The following is a 17,421-nucleotide window of genomic DNA, read 5'->3' on the forward strand; positions in this document are numbered from 1 at the left end:
GGTAGAGATATCAGGGGTGGCCAGACCTACTAGAGACATCTCTCACAGTGGAGTTCAGCTGGGCTTGTGCACTGATCAACTAATTATGTTGTATCCATTCTTTAATTTAAACTTTACAAAGTGCAGACTACTTGACAAAACCAGCCAGTAGAGTTCAAACCACGCTACTGTAGTTCATTAGTGGAAGACAGGCTCAAAAAGTTTGTTACTATCTGAAGACTACTTCATATTTTCATAACATTCATGTAGTGACATGTCTGCTGGACCAGCACCCCCCCCCCCCCAAACACACACACACACACACACACACACAAACCCCTGGGTTGGTGTTGGGGGCGGGGGTTGAGGTGGTGGAAGACATTCCACTAGACGGGGGGGAGGGAGTTAAAGTAAAGCTGGCTTTACCTTACCCCCTTCTTTTTTTAAACATACTATATTACACACATATACTAAATGATACGTACATATATGTACGTTTTGTTAGCTTTTTTGGAAATCATTAACTAAAAAAAGTTTACAAAAATAAAATGTTTTATGACGACCTCTCTAATTGGTCTACTCGGCTTGTTTTTCAGGGGTCCACAGGCTCCTCTCCCCTTGGACTACAGGCTCAATGGTTCAGGCCCTGGCTTCAGAGCAGTCCCAAAAACATTGTCCATCCATCTTTTCTGATCCCTTTCATTCTTGATAGAAGTGTTCCTTTACAAATCTGCTCTTTACCTTTAGGTCATCTGTTTTTAGTGTCCTGAGTCCGTGATGCTCTTCTCTCTTTTTTTAGATGATGTCCATTTGAAATCACCCCTGAAGTCTGTCTTTTATTTACTGAAAAAGAAAGAACAAGCAAGTCAGTGTAAAACATGAATCTACTCAGGTGAAGTTGAATTTGCTTTTGTAGTATCACAACTATAAAAAATATATTATGTTTAATTTCTTCTTACAGTGAAATGTAAATACAGGGTTACCATATGCACTATCTATAGTGATGAAAGTAAAACTGCTGCACCATCATCACCAACCTAATGACTTAACAAATAGTATCTGATCACTAAGATATAAAGATACATTTATGCTGCAGGAATCTCAATTGCTTGTCAAACATTGTCACAAGATCACATTGCACATTTCAAAAAACTGCTGCAATAAAAAGTGTGTAAAGCTTTGATCAGAGCAAAGTAATGTTGGTCATCTTCAGCAGCCAGCAGCAGGATATGACTTCCAGGCTGATTTACTTCATTTGTTGAGAAAGTGATCTTGTTGAATAAGTGTGATGCATCTGTTCTGTAAAAATATAATACATTGTAATTATGTATTTATTTTAATGCTGGTTAACAATTGACTGGATGCTTGTGGGTGTGTGTGGGAATGTGTACAAAAGGACATACATCTCCATCTAGACATTAAAGAAAATTAAAAACCAAATGTATTGTCCCCCAAAATATTTGTTATTATCTTAATGAGTAGAAGCTTTTAATCAGCTACCGAGCAGGCAGGCAAAGATGGCACTGGAAAACAGCCTGGCCTCAATGGTGATGTTGGTGACATTTTTGCATAGCTCAGGGTGGATGAGGGTTTTAGGTTTATGGGAGAAACTGGCACATTATGTGGTGATGATGGCAGATGAGAGTGAGGTGTGTTGTATAAAAAGTGGTAGAAATTGTTTGAGTGAGACACAGGCACAGATAACAGGTGAAACTAGTAATGTGTGGTGTGAACAGGCTAAGGAAGCTGAGATATTTGTTGAAGAGGCAGGTTGGAAAACTACTCCATCTAAATGTAAAGCAAAAGGTACAATTTTCCACGTGGTGAAGAGACACTCCTACTTTTATTTACAGCGAATTGATATTGATTTACAATTTGTTTTTTAAAAAATCAAATGTGATTGGTTGACCCTCGACGCCGTACATCCGCTGTCACTGAATTAGTTCCGCTGCGAGCTGACAGGCAAAGATTTGGTGACTTCAGGTGGAAACTGCGGAAAATCTGGTAATTTCTTTACAAAAACACCATTTCACAAGAATAAAGGAGGATAAAGGAGCTTGGTCCATACCGAACCGATTTACAGATTCAGCATCCGGCAAGTGATGAGGAAGAGCTTACACCCAGGGCTTCTCCCGCTATGAGAAACAGAGATGACTACCTGGATCTGGTGTAAGTAATGCCTTTTATTGCTTCCTCTGTTTGTTGTTTCAGTGTCGGCACTGAGGTACTGTGGACAATGACGTGGGTGCAAGACCTAAAACATCTCTTTGAAAAATACAAACGGCATGAAAGTTGCCACATTCATTTTGACAACACAATGGGCCTAATTTTATCGGCAGGCTTACCATTGCTCAGTAGCTTTATGAAGGCTACAGGATCGGCATATTGTGTGTTTTGTTGTTTTTGTGTCTGGCTTCAGTTTGTTTGTCCCCCAACACTGCCCCTCCAATAAGGTTTATCATCAGCCGCCACTGGCATGAAACACAATAAAAGAATAAGGATTATTTTCCTGATAAGGACGTTTTCTACACACATCAGATTCCACATGAGGAACAAAGAGGAATCATCTTTAACTGAATACAAAGTTTTCAGACTGAGAAAACCTGTTCCAAGTTAAGAGACAGAGACAATCATGTTAATGTTAAAAACTCTGTATAGATTTTGTCAACAAATATTATTGTTATTATTATTATTAATAATAATAATAATAATAATTGGTGCTGATACCATTAATAACATCATTACACCTATATATATCACTTTAATTATTTTTATTATAACAACAAGTCTGACAGAGCTTGAATATGACGGGTACCCAACTGTTCCTGGCCCCTCCCCCCTGTCTCTTCTCGCAGATGGCCGTCCACATCAGGTTTTCTAGAGGTTTTATTCCACTTAATGAGGAGTTTTTTCTCTCCACAGTCACCAAAGCCCTGGCTCATTGTGTGAAATGTTGGGTTTCTTAATCATTTTTAAGGTCTTGACTTTACTATGTAAAGTGCCTTGAGATAATGTATGTTATGATATGGCGCTATACAAATAAATGTAATTCAATTGAATAACGATCAGTATAATTACTTTAATACAATATCCATTTGATTACATGATTATTATGAATTAATACGGGTCTGCCTGGGTAATTCAAAGCTTTTGGTTAAGATTAGGAAAAGGTGGTAAAATAACTATTATCTGAGAATAGGTTCTCTTTTTCATTAGGTGCATATCAGTGCCTTTAATTGAATCCACCTTTCCCTTACTTGTCCTCTCAAATTGATGGTGCAGGGACCTGCGAGACAAGATGTGAGGACAGAGTGACTGAAGAAAAATGTTTTCAGTAAAATGAGATTCCTCGGATTGCAGCTGATTTAACAGCTCTGTATTTCCATTTATTGGCTTAGAGATTGCATTGTTTGAAAGCTTTATTTATTTCTGACAATATTTGGGGGAAATCACAGTTGTTATTTTGTCAATTAGAGGAACAATTAACACAGATCTACTATTTGCAACCAGATGATGAAATAAAAAATATATAATTGGCAAAAGTAGCTAGTAATTATTATGAGACGAGAGTGAATCATTCCTATGGACTGTTTTAAGGTCTTTACACACTGGTGGTATCCCACATTAACGATGAAATACTCACCTGCATATCTTCATCAAATCTATTCATCCCCACAGAGATGCAAATTTGCTCAATAAAATGATTATTATTTACAATACAATTATTTGTGCCGGCTCATCCTCAGTCCTGCTGGGGATGCTAGCACTTCATCTGAGGACCGTATTGGGATCCTGCTGACCCAGAGCAGCATCTATCTCTGCCATCTCTGCCTGAGGTAAGTTGTTAAATAGCCTAAACTACTATAGCTTTGTGTAATTGGCTGATGTAGTTGGAGAGCTCAGAAATATCTACCTCTTTCTGAAAAAATAATAGACTTAGGGGGCTTTAGGGGGCATTTAGCAGATGTAAAAGGTGCATCGGACCATGGTCCATACCAATGGACCAAAATTGGGTCCAAACAAAATAGGTGGTCTTGGTCACAGTGTCAACATGTTTTTTTTATAGTTAGGATCTTTCGGACCAATTGCAGGAAATTGACGTGGCATTAAACTATAGAAGTAGAAAAAGAAGTGCAAGCAGCTCACAGGATTGCCTGTACTCTTTGCCTCTGACGATATGATGTTTGCTGGTAGTGACACCATAATGATATTATAGTGGTAAAAGTATTGATGAAATCAACTGGTTTATTCATTTTCTCCATTCAAATAGAAAGAAAAAGTTAGCGAACACAATAGCCAAATTGACAACACAGCAACATCAGAAGCACACCTGTCTACAAACTAATCAATGTCAAGTATAGGAAGATGTAGCCAATATGGATGTCAACAGGACAAATGTATATCAGAAGTCTTCAGTCTGCTCCCTTAACTGCAATGTGAAACCAAAACTTGTATACCATGTTACGAAGACATGAACCTTGGTTCAGACCATGGTTCAGACTTTCAGGTGTGAAGATGCCCTTAGTCACTTTTTGCTGTGTAATATTTGCCTTCTCTGCATTATGGTCAACGCTCTGCCGATGCCCATAAAAGGGCATGAAACTGCTATAAGATGCGACTGCAGCACTTAGCTTTATCCCTACTGTGACCATCACTAAGACCAACAAACTGATGTACACTACAGCAGCAAGAATCTTAGAGATGCTTGGCTACAAGATGAACGTCATGAACAATAAGGAGCAATACTCCACGGATTAGACGGCTTGAGGCCAAGATCAAGGCAACACAACAAGAAGTTACTGCAGAAAGACGTAGTGAAGAAAAGATTACCCAAGAAGTACAACACACTCTTAATACCTGAGGCACTGGAGACTGCCAAACAAAGGCTGACGGCTCTGGCCACCTGCCTAAAGAGGTACACCATAGAAGAAGAAGACAGGATGTTCTCTACCGAACAGTCCAAAGTGTACTCTGGCTGGGTAATAACACCAGATTAGATCCACCCAGAGCTGAGAACAAAGCTCCCACAATGAGCAAGCACTTTGGCAACTATGGAGAGAAAGAAATACCTCCTTAACTGGAAGAAACCTCTAGCAGAACTAGAAACAATGTGGGCGGCCATCTGCCTTGACCGGTTGGTGAGGAGAGGAGAGATGGGTGGAAAAGAGGGGAGAGAAGAGAGAGAAATGAGGGGGAGGAGAGGGAGAGAGAGACCAGGAACAGTTAGTTGCATGTAGTGAAATAAATAAATGTGGGGCAGAGAGACAGAAAGAAAGTGAGAAGTGCTCAGTGCATGATGGAAGTTCCTCCAGCAGTCTAGGCCTATAGCAGCATAATGAAGGGATGGTTCAGGACTCACTTGATCCAGCCCTAACTATAGGCTTTATCAAAAGGGAACGTTTTAAGTTTAACCCTAAATGTAGAGATGGTGTCTGCCTCTCGAACCCAGAGTGGGAGCTGGTTCCACAGGAGAGGAGCCTGGTAGCTGAAGGCTTTACCTCCCATTCTACTCTTACAGACTCTAGGAACCACAAGAGAGGCTGTATTTTGGGAGCAAAGTGATCTATTTGGAAAATAAGGTGTTATGAGCTCTTTGATATAAGGGCTTGATTAATAATAAATAATAATAATAGCTTGCATTTATATAGAGACTTTCAAGAGACCCAAGGACTCTTTACATATGTCTGTTAAATACATTCATTACAGTATTCCAGGCGGGAGGTGATGAAGGCATGAGGGAGGGTTTCTGGAGATGTTTTTGAGGTGAAAGAAGGCGGATTTGGTGACGGATTTGATTTGGGATTGGAAGGAGAGGGTGGAGTCAAGAATGAAACCCAGGTTGCTGACCTCGAGGGATGGGAAGATGGTTGTTAAAAGAATTGTTCATCCAAAAATGAAAATTAGCTCATTATGTACTCACCCCTATGCCGATGGGGAGATGGGTGAGTCTCAGGGGTAGACTTTGTCAGAGCAGAATCCAATACAATTTAAATCAATGGCAAGTCCTTCTTCAGACGTAATAAAACAGAAAAACCTTAACATCGTGTTTGAAGCCGAAATGTCCTCTGATATCTTCCGACGAGGGGCATTCAGGGACCGTCAGAAATGCTAACGTCCCCTAGCTTAGTGACTTCTGTTGGACTTTTAAGCTTAAAACACCATGTAAATAACCTCGAGTCGAATATGAATGTCGGGGCTTCCGGACACTTGGATGACACCACATGAGCAGTATGGAGGCATGCTATGTTTTGTCTGTTGTTTTATTTAGTCTGAAGATAGGTCACTAATCAGCTACACTATTTACCCCTGAAACTCCAAAAGTGTTTCGTGGACTCAAACAATTCACCCAACCCCCCATCGGCATAGGGGTAAGTAGATAATGAGTGCATTTTCATTTCTGGGTGAACTATCCCTTTAAGTGCTTTGTATGTGAGGAACATCAGGGCTAAGATCCTGTGGGACTTCAGAATCCAGGGTTGAAATCCAATGTGATCCTAGACTGTGATACTATTTTTTATACCTAATATTGAACCTAAATTATAAGCTCAGAATTATTGATTCATTAATTCATTATTATTAATATTAATATTATTATATCAACCATAGCTATTGTTTGCTGTGTTTACATAAAGGTGGGCACACAGCTAATTAAACGTCAGCAGTCACACCTGGGTTTTTAGTTAATAGTAAAATTTTCTGTTTATTCGTTGCATTCAATTCAATACTGGGAGGCTCTCATCTCAGAACCTCTTTTAATACTCAAAGACTGTTTTTTGAGGCAAGAACACACAACTGAATTACTGCACTGCAGAAATAGGGCCTCAGAGGGAAAATGAGCAAAGGTTAGATGGACGAAAGAAGTAGAGATCAGCACAGGCTGAAGGGAGGGTTGGGGTTGTGGTATTACAAATGTCAGCGTCCTGAGCTGAGGTGACAAATATGTTATTCATGCTGGACAAATACCTCCCACAGAAGTAACTGGGTTGAAAAACCTGTGCTTCCTCCAAATACCAAATACCCCATTCGACCAGCCACTACTATACCATCCTTTCTTGCTACATAGAAGTCCTTGTAGGTTTCTGCTTTCTTCTCTATACCTGTCTGTATATGATTCAGAGTGTGAATGACATTTGAGAGAACCTCATGGGCATCAACTCCTCAAAGAGACACAGCAGAGAGGACGTTTGAGTTGAGTCGAAGCCAGAGCATAGCTACCTTGAGTTACTTCAAATTGTGTAGGCATGAGCATGCTTGAAAAGAACCTTTAAGACATATATTGAGATTTGAGGAATGGTTAAATGTCATATATGTTATTTTAAAACACAACAAAATAAAACAAATAAATGCAGCATTCATTGATAACAGGCATAAATCATTTTTGTTTGTCCATTAAAATAATGCATATTAGTACATATTTATCAGCTACTGGAATGAGGCATGAGTGTACTGGCATAGTGTGAGTATGTCAAAGGAAATTGTAGATTGTGGTTCATGGTCCCCTTTCCCCTCCTAAATCCACTCTGATGGTGAGATAAGATTCCTTTGCTTTCATATAAAATGCTAATCTTTCTGTTATAATTTTTTTCATGACTTTTCCCATTTGTGATGTCAGTGTTATTGGCCTATAGTTCATTGGATTTAAAGGATGCCTCCTTTGTTTCCTGAAAAGAACAATCACTGCCTCTTTCCGACCAACTGGCAACTTCCCACTTCCCATACCTAATTTTCCAAACCTAACAGCTTCAGTGATGCTACCATACCTAACTGCTTTAGCATTACATAACTGAATTCATTGTTCCCTAGAGATGTTAGCCCAGATCAGAGCATCCATTGTACTGTTAGTATCGTCCCTTCACTAAGGAATTCCAGGATGAGCTGATCTCGCCCTTGCCCTTCCTCTCTTGCCATCCTCAGTCAAGTTAACAGAACTATGGATTTGAATAAGCGCTTTCGCTATCATCTCTACCTTCTCTACATCAGAGATGATAGCGAAAGCACTTATTCAAATCAGTCCTGATGCTTCTTCATTCTTCATTGTTCGGTTTATTGGCGGGTGGCAACCAATGTCAAGGTGCATCACCGGCAACTACTGTCTTCTTCTTCTTCTTCTTCTTCTTTGTTTGGTTTATTGGCGGGTGGCAACCAACACCAAGGTGCATTACAGTCATCTACTGGATCTACTTCTTTTTCCTTCTTACCAGGTCGATAATTCCTCCCTTAAATAGTCCCTTGACATGAAGGCCCATGTCTTTTAAAAAAAAAGAGTGAAAAAAAAAGAGAGAATGAAGTCGGAAATGTTATATACAGTAGATGGCCGTAATGCGACTTGCTGTTGGTTGCCACCCGCCAAGAAACGGAACGAAGAAGAAGAAGAAGAAGAAGAAGAAGAAGAAGAAGATGATTTTAAATACTAAAAGTGTAGGGAAAATACACATTAAAATCTCTTTGGGGTTGTTTATGGTTCTCACATCTGCACCTCAACTATTTTTCCAATTGAATAATTGCTATAATGACCTCTACTCAGTCAGTGGAAGCCGACTCTGTTTCAAAAATAAATCAACCATAATTTGTCTGTACAAATTATGCATAGAATTGACATAATTGAAAATGGAAAGTGACTTGGGAAGGGCCATGTAAGTTATGACTGTTATCTGTAACAAGCGAAGGTGGAAGGAGGTTGAAGCTCCTATGGAGCCACCAAACTTCATAATAAAAAGACTGCTGTTCATTTCTTATTAACAGTTGTCCGGAGAAGATGATGCTAGATGATGATATTCTGTATCCTATATTGTAGTGTAAAGTATGGAATTAATTTGAGGAAATGTTTAAATATGTAATTTGTGAAGGCTTCTTAATTATTTTGTAGCAAAGAAACTTGTACAATAACTTTTTTCACATTAACAGCAACCTTAAATACTGTTGTCCTTCTTTTTTCCTAATTGGCTTACTACTTCATCTCTAAGCCCAGGCTTACTTTGTTAGTAATGTTATAAGCAAAAGATTTAAAAAATGTGTGCTCTCCATTTCCAGAACAGAAACATGCTCATACATGTTTATGTGATTAAAAAAATAGCTTTCTCATAGACGATATTTTGGAAACATTGAAATAAACACTAGTAATGCTAGCAATGCTTTATCAAAACACACTTCACACAGTAATTTGACCACAGCCACATAGAAAGACATCAAATATGATCCAAACAAACACATAGTTAAAGCCTTTTCTTGTCATGTAAAATGTTGCTGTTGTCTAGCCTCTAACCATGAATATATAACTATTGAAAAGGAAGAACATATCATCATTTGTCTTTCAATATATATTTTCTTCTTTAGTAGAAGAAGGACCTAATGTCCATTTCCCTCTAAACAATAGACTAATAAATCCTATACTGTTACACCCTGTTCTATGATACATAAATACAAAAGACTTTAACAGAACATAGGACAAACATGTATTTAAAAATTCTCAAGTCCATGGATGAGTGTTACAGGAAAACACGAATACATATTTTTATTCACATGAATTGTTAAGAAAAGCATTTAATATCCCATCACCACTGAATGTATATTATACTCTAAGTCACCATATTCTGCAGATATCTGTACATTTATATTGCGTTAGTAGTTAATTTTCTGAACACATTTTCAATCAAAATGGAATACTCAGAAATGGAGCTGGTCAATTGCAGCTTTTAAGTGAATACTTTGCCCTCACTGGAAACAACTTGAGAGTGATAGAAAAGACTGTATGCAGGCAGACACTAGTGACACCATCAGTCTTATTAGTGTGAATGTCTGTGTGAGTTTATTCAGTCTCGTAGGCCATATTTTCAAATGAGATCAGTAAACTCTCTTATCACTAATCTGTAATGTAAATTGCCTCAATTGCTGCTTCTTTTCAGACTCCCCTTTCTTACTGTGCTACTAACTCCTCCCCTCTTTACAATCCCATCAGACACAGCAGGCACAGATGCTATTTACTGGTGGGAGAGTGTTTGTGTTTGTATGGATTTGACTGGGAGAGAGGGATTGAGATTAGTGGAAAACTGAATGCTTGAGTGTACTGAGGGCTTTGCCAGCTGCTGTTGGAATAGGTCAGCTGACTAATGCAATATGTGAAATGTGTGCAAATTGATGTCAAGAAGTTTACACAGCTCAGCAACTCTGTGAAAAAGTCATCAACCTCAGCTATGTTCCAAGCACAGCCACCCCAATCTACTCTCTAACTTTACAGGATTAGTTGTTTTTTTTATGTTCGGAAATCTGCTATATTTGTATACAGTCTCTAAGGAAACTTAATTGGCCTCTCAAACAATTTTTTGACTTTTAATCTTTTGAATGATATTTATCAACCCATCGTCGGATTACTTTAATCTCGCTGTTTTAGGTTTCCCGATTCCCATTTCTGTTGTTTTACAAATTACCCTTTTATCTTGGCTCTCTTTGAGAACTGCACATTTGCTTACTCGGAGTAAAGAGATGAAATCCACTGCCTAGAGATCTCAGAAAAAAGGGTAAGCTGTTTGAAAGTTACTACCAAGGCAAAGGATATTTCCACCATAACACCGCCCAACACCGCCAGAAGATCTAAGGGTTTGCACTGGAATCTAGTGCCAAAAGATCATCTAATTTCAGTGCTGACTGACCCTCATTACATGCATTTGCTGGTGAGTTTTAAGAAGCTACAGTAGTAAGTCTCATTCCCTTGCCCTGGCTGCATGTCACTCAGAAACAGACCTGTTGGGGTGCCTTCTATCTCAACTGGTAGTGCAGGCACCCAACATATGGAGGATTGAGTCCTCCTACAGCGGCCAAAGGGTTGGTTTTGACCGGGCCCATTTCTGCGTATCTACCCCAGTCCCTCCCGCCATTTCACACTTGCACTGTCCTATCAATAAAGGTGAAATACCCCGAAAATATCTTTTTAAAAAACAGGCCGGTTTCTGCTAGGTAGGGCTCCAGATAGAAGTGGGAGAGAGGGGATATTGGGAAAAAAATATTTACTTATAACTACAAATATATCTTCTTGTGAATATGGTAAATAAAACACTGAAAAAGTATTACATGTCATGGGACTTTCCATATTAGCCAATCTATACCTAAGCGAATAAAAAATATCCTGCATTAGATCACTGTCAGGTTTTTACTCATGAATACAATAAACTTGTTTATCTTAATTGATTTAGAAACCTGATAGCATACATATAATGTTTGGATTGAGGTCACTGGTAGCATGCATTTTGGATAACTGCCATCACAGCTTCCATGTCTACTGAAAAGTAGGTCTGAGGCACAGATATTTCCTAATAAATGATTAGGTCTTTCATGAGCAGGATGTCAGAGTGAATAAGATTAAATGAAATACATTCAAAAATAGGTTTCAAAAATGTCAGTGTCCATACACTGTTGTGAAAAAGTATTTGCCCCCTCCCAATTCCTTTTTGCTTACTTTTCAAATTTAAATGTTTCAAACATCCTACTAAATCCTAATATAAATGAGTTACACAATAAAAAGCTTTTAAACGATCATTTCATTTATTGCAGGCAAAATGATCCAAAACATTTGTGAAAATATTTTTACAAGAATTGCCCATTATAACATAATAACTAGTTTTGCCACCCTTGACAGCAACAACTGCAATTAAAAATTTGTAATGAATAGCAAAGACTCTTCCACATTAATGTGGATGAATTTCTGCCCACTGTTCTCTGCAGAATTGTTTTAATTAAGCCACATTAGAGGGTTTTCAAGCATGAACAAGCTACATCAAGCAAAATATTTATTTCTTTTGAGCCATTTAGAGGTGGATTCGCTTGTGTGCTTCAGATCAACATCCTGCTGCATAATCCAGCTGTGTTGGAACTAATGGGATAATATTCTCTTTAAGGATTTTCTGGCGAAAAGCAGAATTCATGGCTCCATCAATTTTGGCACGTTTTCAAGGTTCTCAAGCAGCAAAGCAGCCCCAGATAATCACACTTCCACCACCGTGTGTCACTGTTGGCATGATGTGGTTATTGTGGAATCCTGTATTAACTCTTCGCCAGATGTAATAGGACCCATGTTTTCCAAAAAGTTATTTTGACTCATCAGTCAAAAAGATATTATCCCAAAAATCTTTGTCATCTTTTGCCAAATGTAAGACAAGCCATTCTTCCGTTTTTGGTCAGCAGTGCTTTGCACCTTGTAATCCATTTGTAGATAATGACTCTCACCATGTTTCACTAGTATCCAAGGGACCTTTGCAATGGCTTTTTGAAAACTTTCCAGACTTCAATGACTTAATCTGGCATTTGTTCTTGAATTTCTTTAGTTTTTGGCATCATGTGTTGCTTTCGAGACCTTTTAGCCTACTTCACATATTCAGACAGTTTATATTTCAGTGATGTTTGGATTAAACAGGTCTGGTAGTAATCATTTCTGGGTGTGGCTATTGACATTTAATCCAATTATCAATGCAATTTCATTGATTTAGAAACTGAGAGGGCAATTAATCTTTCACACTGGGACAAGTAGGTTTTTATCCTTCAATAAATGAATTCATCATTAAAATTTTGTATTTTCTGTGTGTCAAGTGTGACAAATCAGGAAGAGGACAATATATCTTTACCGCGCTGTGGGATTATTGCTGTAAATGTGCAGGAAGTTAAGACATTAATTACTGAGAAGATGTTGTATTCTCCTTTAAACCATTCAGTAGTAATGGGATACCTCATGCTTCTGGCACAATGCCAGCGATCAACTGGGACACTGCTACCCATTTTGCAATGGTTGCCATAGTTTTTGATCCACCCTGCTATACACCACCTCCTCCTGCATTCACATTCAGTAATATATCACACTCTTCCTCTCAACTTCTGAGTTTCATAATGCATCACTTCTTGGTAGCCATTTCTTTAAAAGTTCACCTCCTTTGAGCTGAACAGCTCTGAGACCCATTAGGACAATTAGAAACTATGATTCAGTTAGTTCACTTACAATGGAGCCAGTTTGTGTCATGGGGTGAATGTTATATAATTTACTTAATTAATCCTGCCTGAAATGTGTTTGCCAAAACAGAATTGCTGAACATTAGGGCTCTTAATTAGTGGGGGAAATTGGTAGGTAAAAATAGGGAAATTACATAGAATAAAAATTTGTGGGAAAAGTCCATTTCAAAGAAGCTGCGTTGTGGAGAGTGAGTAGGAGGGAGATTAAAACTTTTCTAACTCTATCCCAATTTTATCTCTTTTACTATTGTCTATTTTTACTACAGACATTTCAATACAGATACATTTAAGTCAACACAGAGTAACAAAATGTTAATATAAAAAATAAGAACATTACATCAGTAAATGACAATGTGTACACTGTAAAAAGGGTAGGAACTTGAGTATGATTCTTGGACTTCAGGATCACATTTGCAACTTGGCATAATTTTGTTTTTAGTTTTCCATAACATGGGTTTCATTTCATTTGTTGCTGTGTGTTTTTGTCTGTTTTGCGGGGAAGGGAAGGGGGCGTGTCCCCCCCCCCTCTTTTCTAGTAGGGAGTGAAGCGACTGCACCCTCCTCTGTAAAGGCTAGCCTGCAACATCAAAGATGAAAAATCTCCAATCAGTATTCAATGTAGAACCGTTGTTTGTAATATGCATATTTACATTAACACCTCAAAGGAAATGTCCTCCCTTTTTGCACTTGATTGTTGTTTTAGTGTAACTTTGTGCATGAGGCTGGTAGGACGTGTCTGTGAAGATTCTCATTCAACCAGGTCATGGTATCTTCAGAAGTTGTATAAGAGTACGTAGGCAACAAGACTTGCTTGTGTTTCTTGAATACGTTTCACCTCTAATTCCAAAATGCTTCTTCAGTTCTAACTGGCTCATGGGAGGTTTCAGGTATTTAACCTGGTTCTAGACCTGTATTGAGAGTCGTAGGGTTGGGGTCCTCTGAGTCAAGGTGTGAATGGCTGTTGATACATGTAAGTTGTGGACCGACCCTGCTATTGTCAATCAATCAATCAAATTGTATTTGTATAGCCCATATTCACAAATCACAATTTGTCTCATAGGGCTTTACACATCACTAACACCTTTGGTCCCGTTCATGCAGACTCCGGTGGATGTTAGTGACATATCTTCATTTGTGTACCTTTGTGTCATCAGGTGTTCCAGGCCTTTAATTGCAATAGCGTTACAAGCCGAACCTGAGGGTACACTGAGGCCAAAGGTAAATCTGAGGTATTGTGTTAGTCATTAGGGTCACTGGAGTTGGGTGTTGAGCTGTCTGGGGAGAGAACTTAGGACAGCATTGTAGGTGGCTAATAGTTGGTGTCTTAAACCACCCCCTCTGTTAAAGGTGGAAGGGTTTTTCTACGTAGACAAAGATGGCTTCTTTCACTCCTCTTTCAAACCATCTGTCTTCTCTGGCCCAAATATGCACATTACACCAGGGAAACAAAACAACCACTACATATAAGGATGGCACAACACAGAAGAGCCAGTTCCTCAGGCCATGACTCCGCACTTCACTTACACCTCAAGGACAAGGGACATTCTTTTGAAGATGGTAATGTTTGTATTTTGGCTTGGATGAGAGAGGAAACGTCTTCAAGAAACACAAGCAAGTCCAGTTGCCTTTGCATACTTCTGAAGGCTGGAAATACATATGTGAAGTGAAGGAATGTAATTGTGTGATTGTGTATGTACACCCGCCTGGATTGATAAATCAGATAATTTATAGTTGGAAGTAATGAAGAATTCACTTTTGCCTGTCATATCATAGATCATTTTTTAAAATAATTTTAAAATATTTGTAGCAAGGGGTTTGGATTACACATGGGAAAATTAGGATAAAGAGAAGAGTAATTTGAAGAAAAAAAGTGTTGAGAAATAAGGAGGCAAATACAGAGCAATGTTTAAATTAAGTAAATGAAAAGGAAAACATTGTCATATAGTTAATGCAGGATTTTAACTAGCATCAAGGACTAGAAGTAGGAGGGAAAGGGGTGTGTTTGGGGGGTGCATGGGGAGGTAATAGGGTTTTCGCTTTCCATCACTACAAACATGTCAGCACTCAGTCTTGAGTCCAAGAATATCCACTAAGCAATAGCTCTAGGTGCAGCCTGCTTGCCACCAGAAACCCAAAATGTCCATCCCCTCACCTAGTTCTCCTTCTTCTGTTGTTGTTTTCTCTTTCTACTCTTTTCTACTTACATCTCCCACAGCACGTTGAAGCATGTGCTAGATGGCTGTCAATCTTTGCAGGAAGTCCCTATACACACCTTAAAAAAACCCATTTGAACTTTCTGTTTCTAGCCCATCTTTTATTGTGCACTTATTATTTCATTACAGCTACAGTATCGTTACGTTTTTCATCTTTGATGTTAGCTGCAAAGCTAGCTAAAACAAACATTAACCATTTGACTCCCCTTGCTCATCTTTCAGAGTGTTTCCTGTGGGGAAGAACTAACAGTCTGGTGGATTTCAAGCAAGAAGGTTCAGGCCAATTAATCTGAATGGGAGTTTGATAAGAAGGCAATGTCCATTTGTCATTTACTGAAGTGGCAAAGATTCACAGGAAACACTAGAATTCATCTCTTAGAGGAAAACACAACTCGTAGGAATAAGTCTAAGAGTAGACTCTTCTGTTTAAGATCTTTCAAGACTATTGCTGAAGCATGTCAACAAAATAATAGATGTGTTACAGTCAATTGTTCAAAAACTTTAGTTATTCAAATGAATGGTTAATTAGACCCTTTGAGGTGTAAAATGAGGTAAGTGGACATTATGATTTATCATACAGTCTAATATAATGTTCAGATACTCTGCAGCTAAGAAACAGAAAACAGACTCACCATAGTGCCTACACTGTAAGTGGCCGCAGGAGCGATCGTATGGTGATATGGGTCTGCTGTTGCATAGACTCTGCCATAACTATAGAGGAGAAAACAGGCAGAAACTGTGTTTAATATGATAATACAGTAGAAAACCACTATTGTAGCTTAGAAGTTCAACAGAATAGTGTCACAACACCAAAACTAAGTCCCTAAACATCTCAATACTGAAACACAATCCTGTTCACATTAATTGCCACTTTTACCCTGTGTATTGGCATAGCCAGCAGGAGGTTATTGTTTTTCCCTGTGTGTGTTATATTACAAAATAACTCAAACATGCATGAACACATTTCCACCAAATTTGGTGGATTTATTACTTGAGAGGGAATCTCCTGATAAACATTTGGAGCTGATTGGTCAAAGGTCTAGGTCAAATAAAATATGGTCAAAGAAACACAAACACAGCTTTATAAGTGATGGCATGAATAAGTCAAAAAGCAGTCAGAAAATGAAAACCTGCCCATATCAAAAGTTAGGCTTAGGGTAATTTCAATCAGGAAGACTATCTTTATGACCCATTAATTAACAATTCCCTCTTTCACTCTCTCCACCTTTTTTTAATCATCTGACTGTGGGAGTTTTTGATAATCCAATCAGATTTGGCCACAATCTTAATCAACCAATGATGGTGTTGCTGTCAAACTCTATATTTGTCATTACAGTGATTTGTTGCGACTTCAATAAAAGTCTCTCCTGATTGAAATGCAATTTTCAAGGTATCTCTGTATCTGATAGGTCTAGAGACAGGACCTAAAGCTTATATAGATTTATAGAATGATTTCTGATCATATGGTAGGGATGACATTATCAGATTATGTAATACAGTGTAGTAATGCATCAACTTTTGCAACCAGTAAGAATTGACACTAACTTCAGCTTATTTAGATAAACCAATCATTCGTCATAACATGGTATAAATTACTTCTTAAAAAAGTTAACATCGCCTAGTTGAACCTCACTAAACCTAATTTGAGTAAATAGAAGACTAGAGAGTGTCGACCTCTGCCAAGGAGGTGTATTGTGTCATTTGTGTTCAGTCTTCTTTAGTGGACTTCTGTAGTGTGCAGGCTAATAATGCTTGATTTGTGCTTCATCATTAAAAAGTGCCAAACTTACAGTTAATATAATTTAAGTAGCATTACGATGAATCTGCACTCGTGAGAAAGGGGCACCATCTCCTATCAAAATCCAAATCATTCTTCTTCTTTGTTTCGATTTATTGACGAGCGGCAACCAATGTCAAGATGCATTACTGCCATCTATTGTGTCCTTCTTCTGTTCGGTTTATTGGCGGGTGGCAACCAACATCAAGGTGCCTTACCGCCATCTTTGATCTCTACTTCAAATAACATAGGCTACAACCAGGTATACAAATATGAGGTTTATTGACTAATATCTACCAGGAAGCGAATATTTACAATGATGATTACACTGGAAATATCCAAAACTACATAAATCACCCATATGGATTTATAGCAAATGAATGGAAAGGTGGTTATTTGGGTGGCAGATATTATGTTGGCAGATATTATGTTAAGGTGGGATTGTATGAAAATAACGTTAAT

The 17,421-nt window shown here is 38.4% G+C and overlaps 1 protein-coding gene across 6 annotated transcripts in view; it reads right to left on the reverse strand.

The window, feature by feature from the left end:
• Window positions 1-740: 740 nt before the first annotated feature.
• Window positions 741-17,421, reverse strand: part of rbfox3a (RNA binding fox-1 homolog 3a) — a 488,647-nt gene continuing 471,966 nt past the window's right edge. For 4 of the 6 annotated variants that reach the window (XM_035146627.2, XM_035146620.2, XM_035146622.2 and 1 more), the window contains 2 exons: window positions 15,815-15,893; window positions 9,217-13,546 (listed from right to left, as the gene is read on the reverse strand). In XM_035146627.2, coding sequence (XP_035002518.1) covers window positions 13,502-13,546; window positions 15,815-15,893 — 124 coding nt within the window. In that variant the 3' untranslated portion in view covers window positions 9,217-13,501. Of the gene's footprint in view, window positions 823-9,216; window positions 13,547-15,814; window positions 15,894-17,421 lie in introns of those variants that run through there. The other 2 variants (XM_035146626.2, XM_035146628.2) reach the window with 2 other exon arrangements.

This window comes from Hippoglossus stenolepis, chromosome 21, assembly GCF_022539355.2.
Source record: "Hippoglossus stenolepis isolate QCI-W04-F060 chromosome 21, HSTE1.2, whole genome shotgun sequence".
Lineage (NCBI taxonomy): Eukaryota > Metazoa > Chordata > Actinopteri > Pleuronectiformes > Pleuronectidae > Hippoglossus > Hippoglossus stenolepis.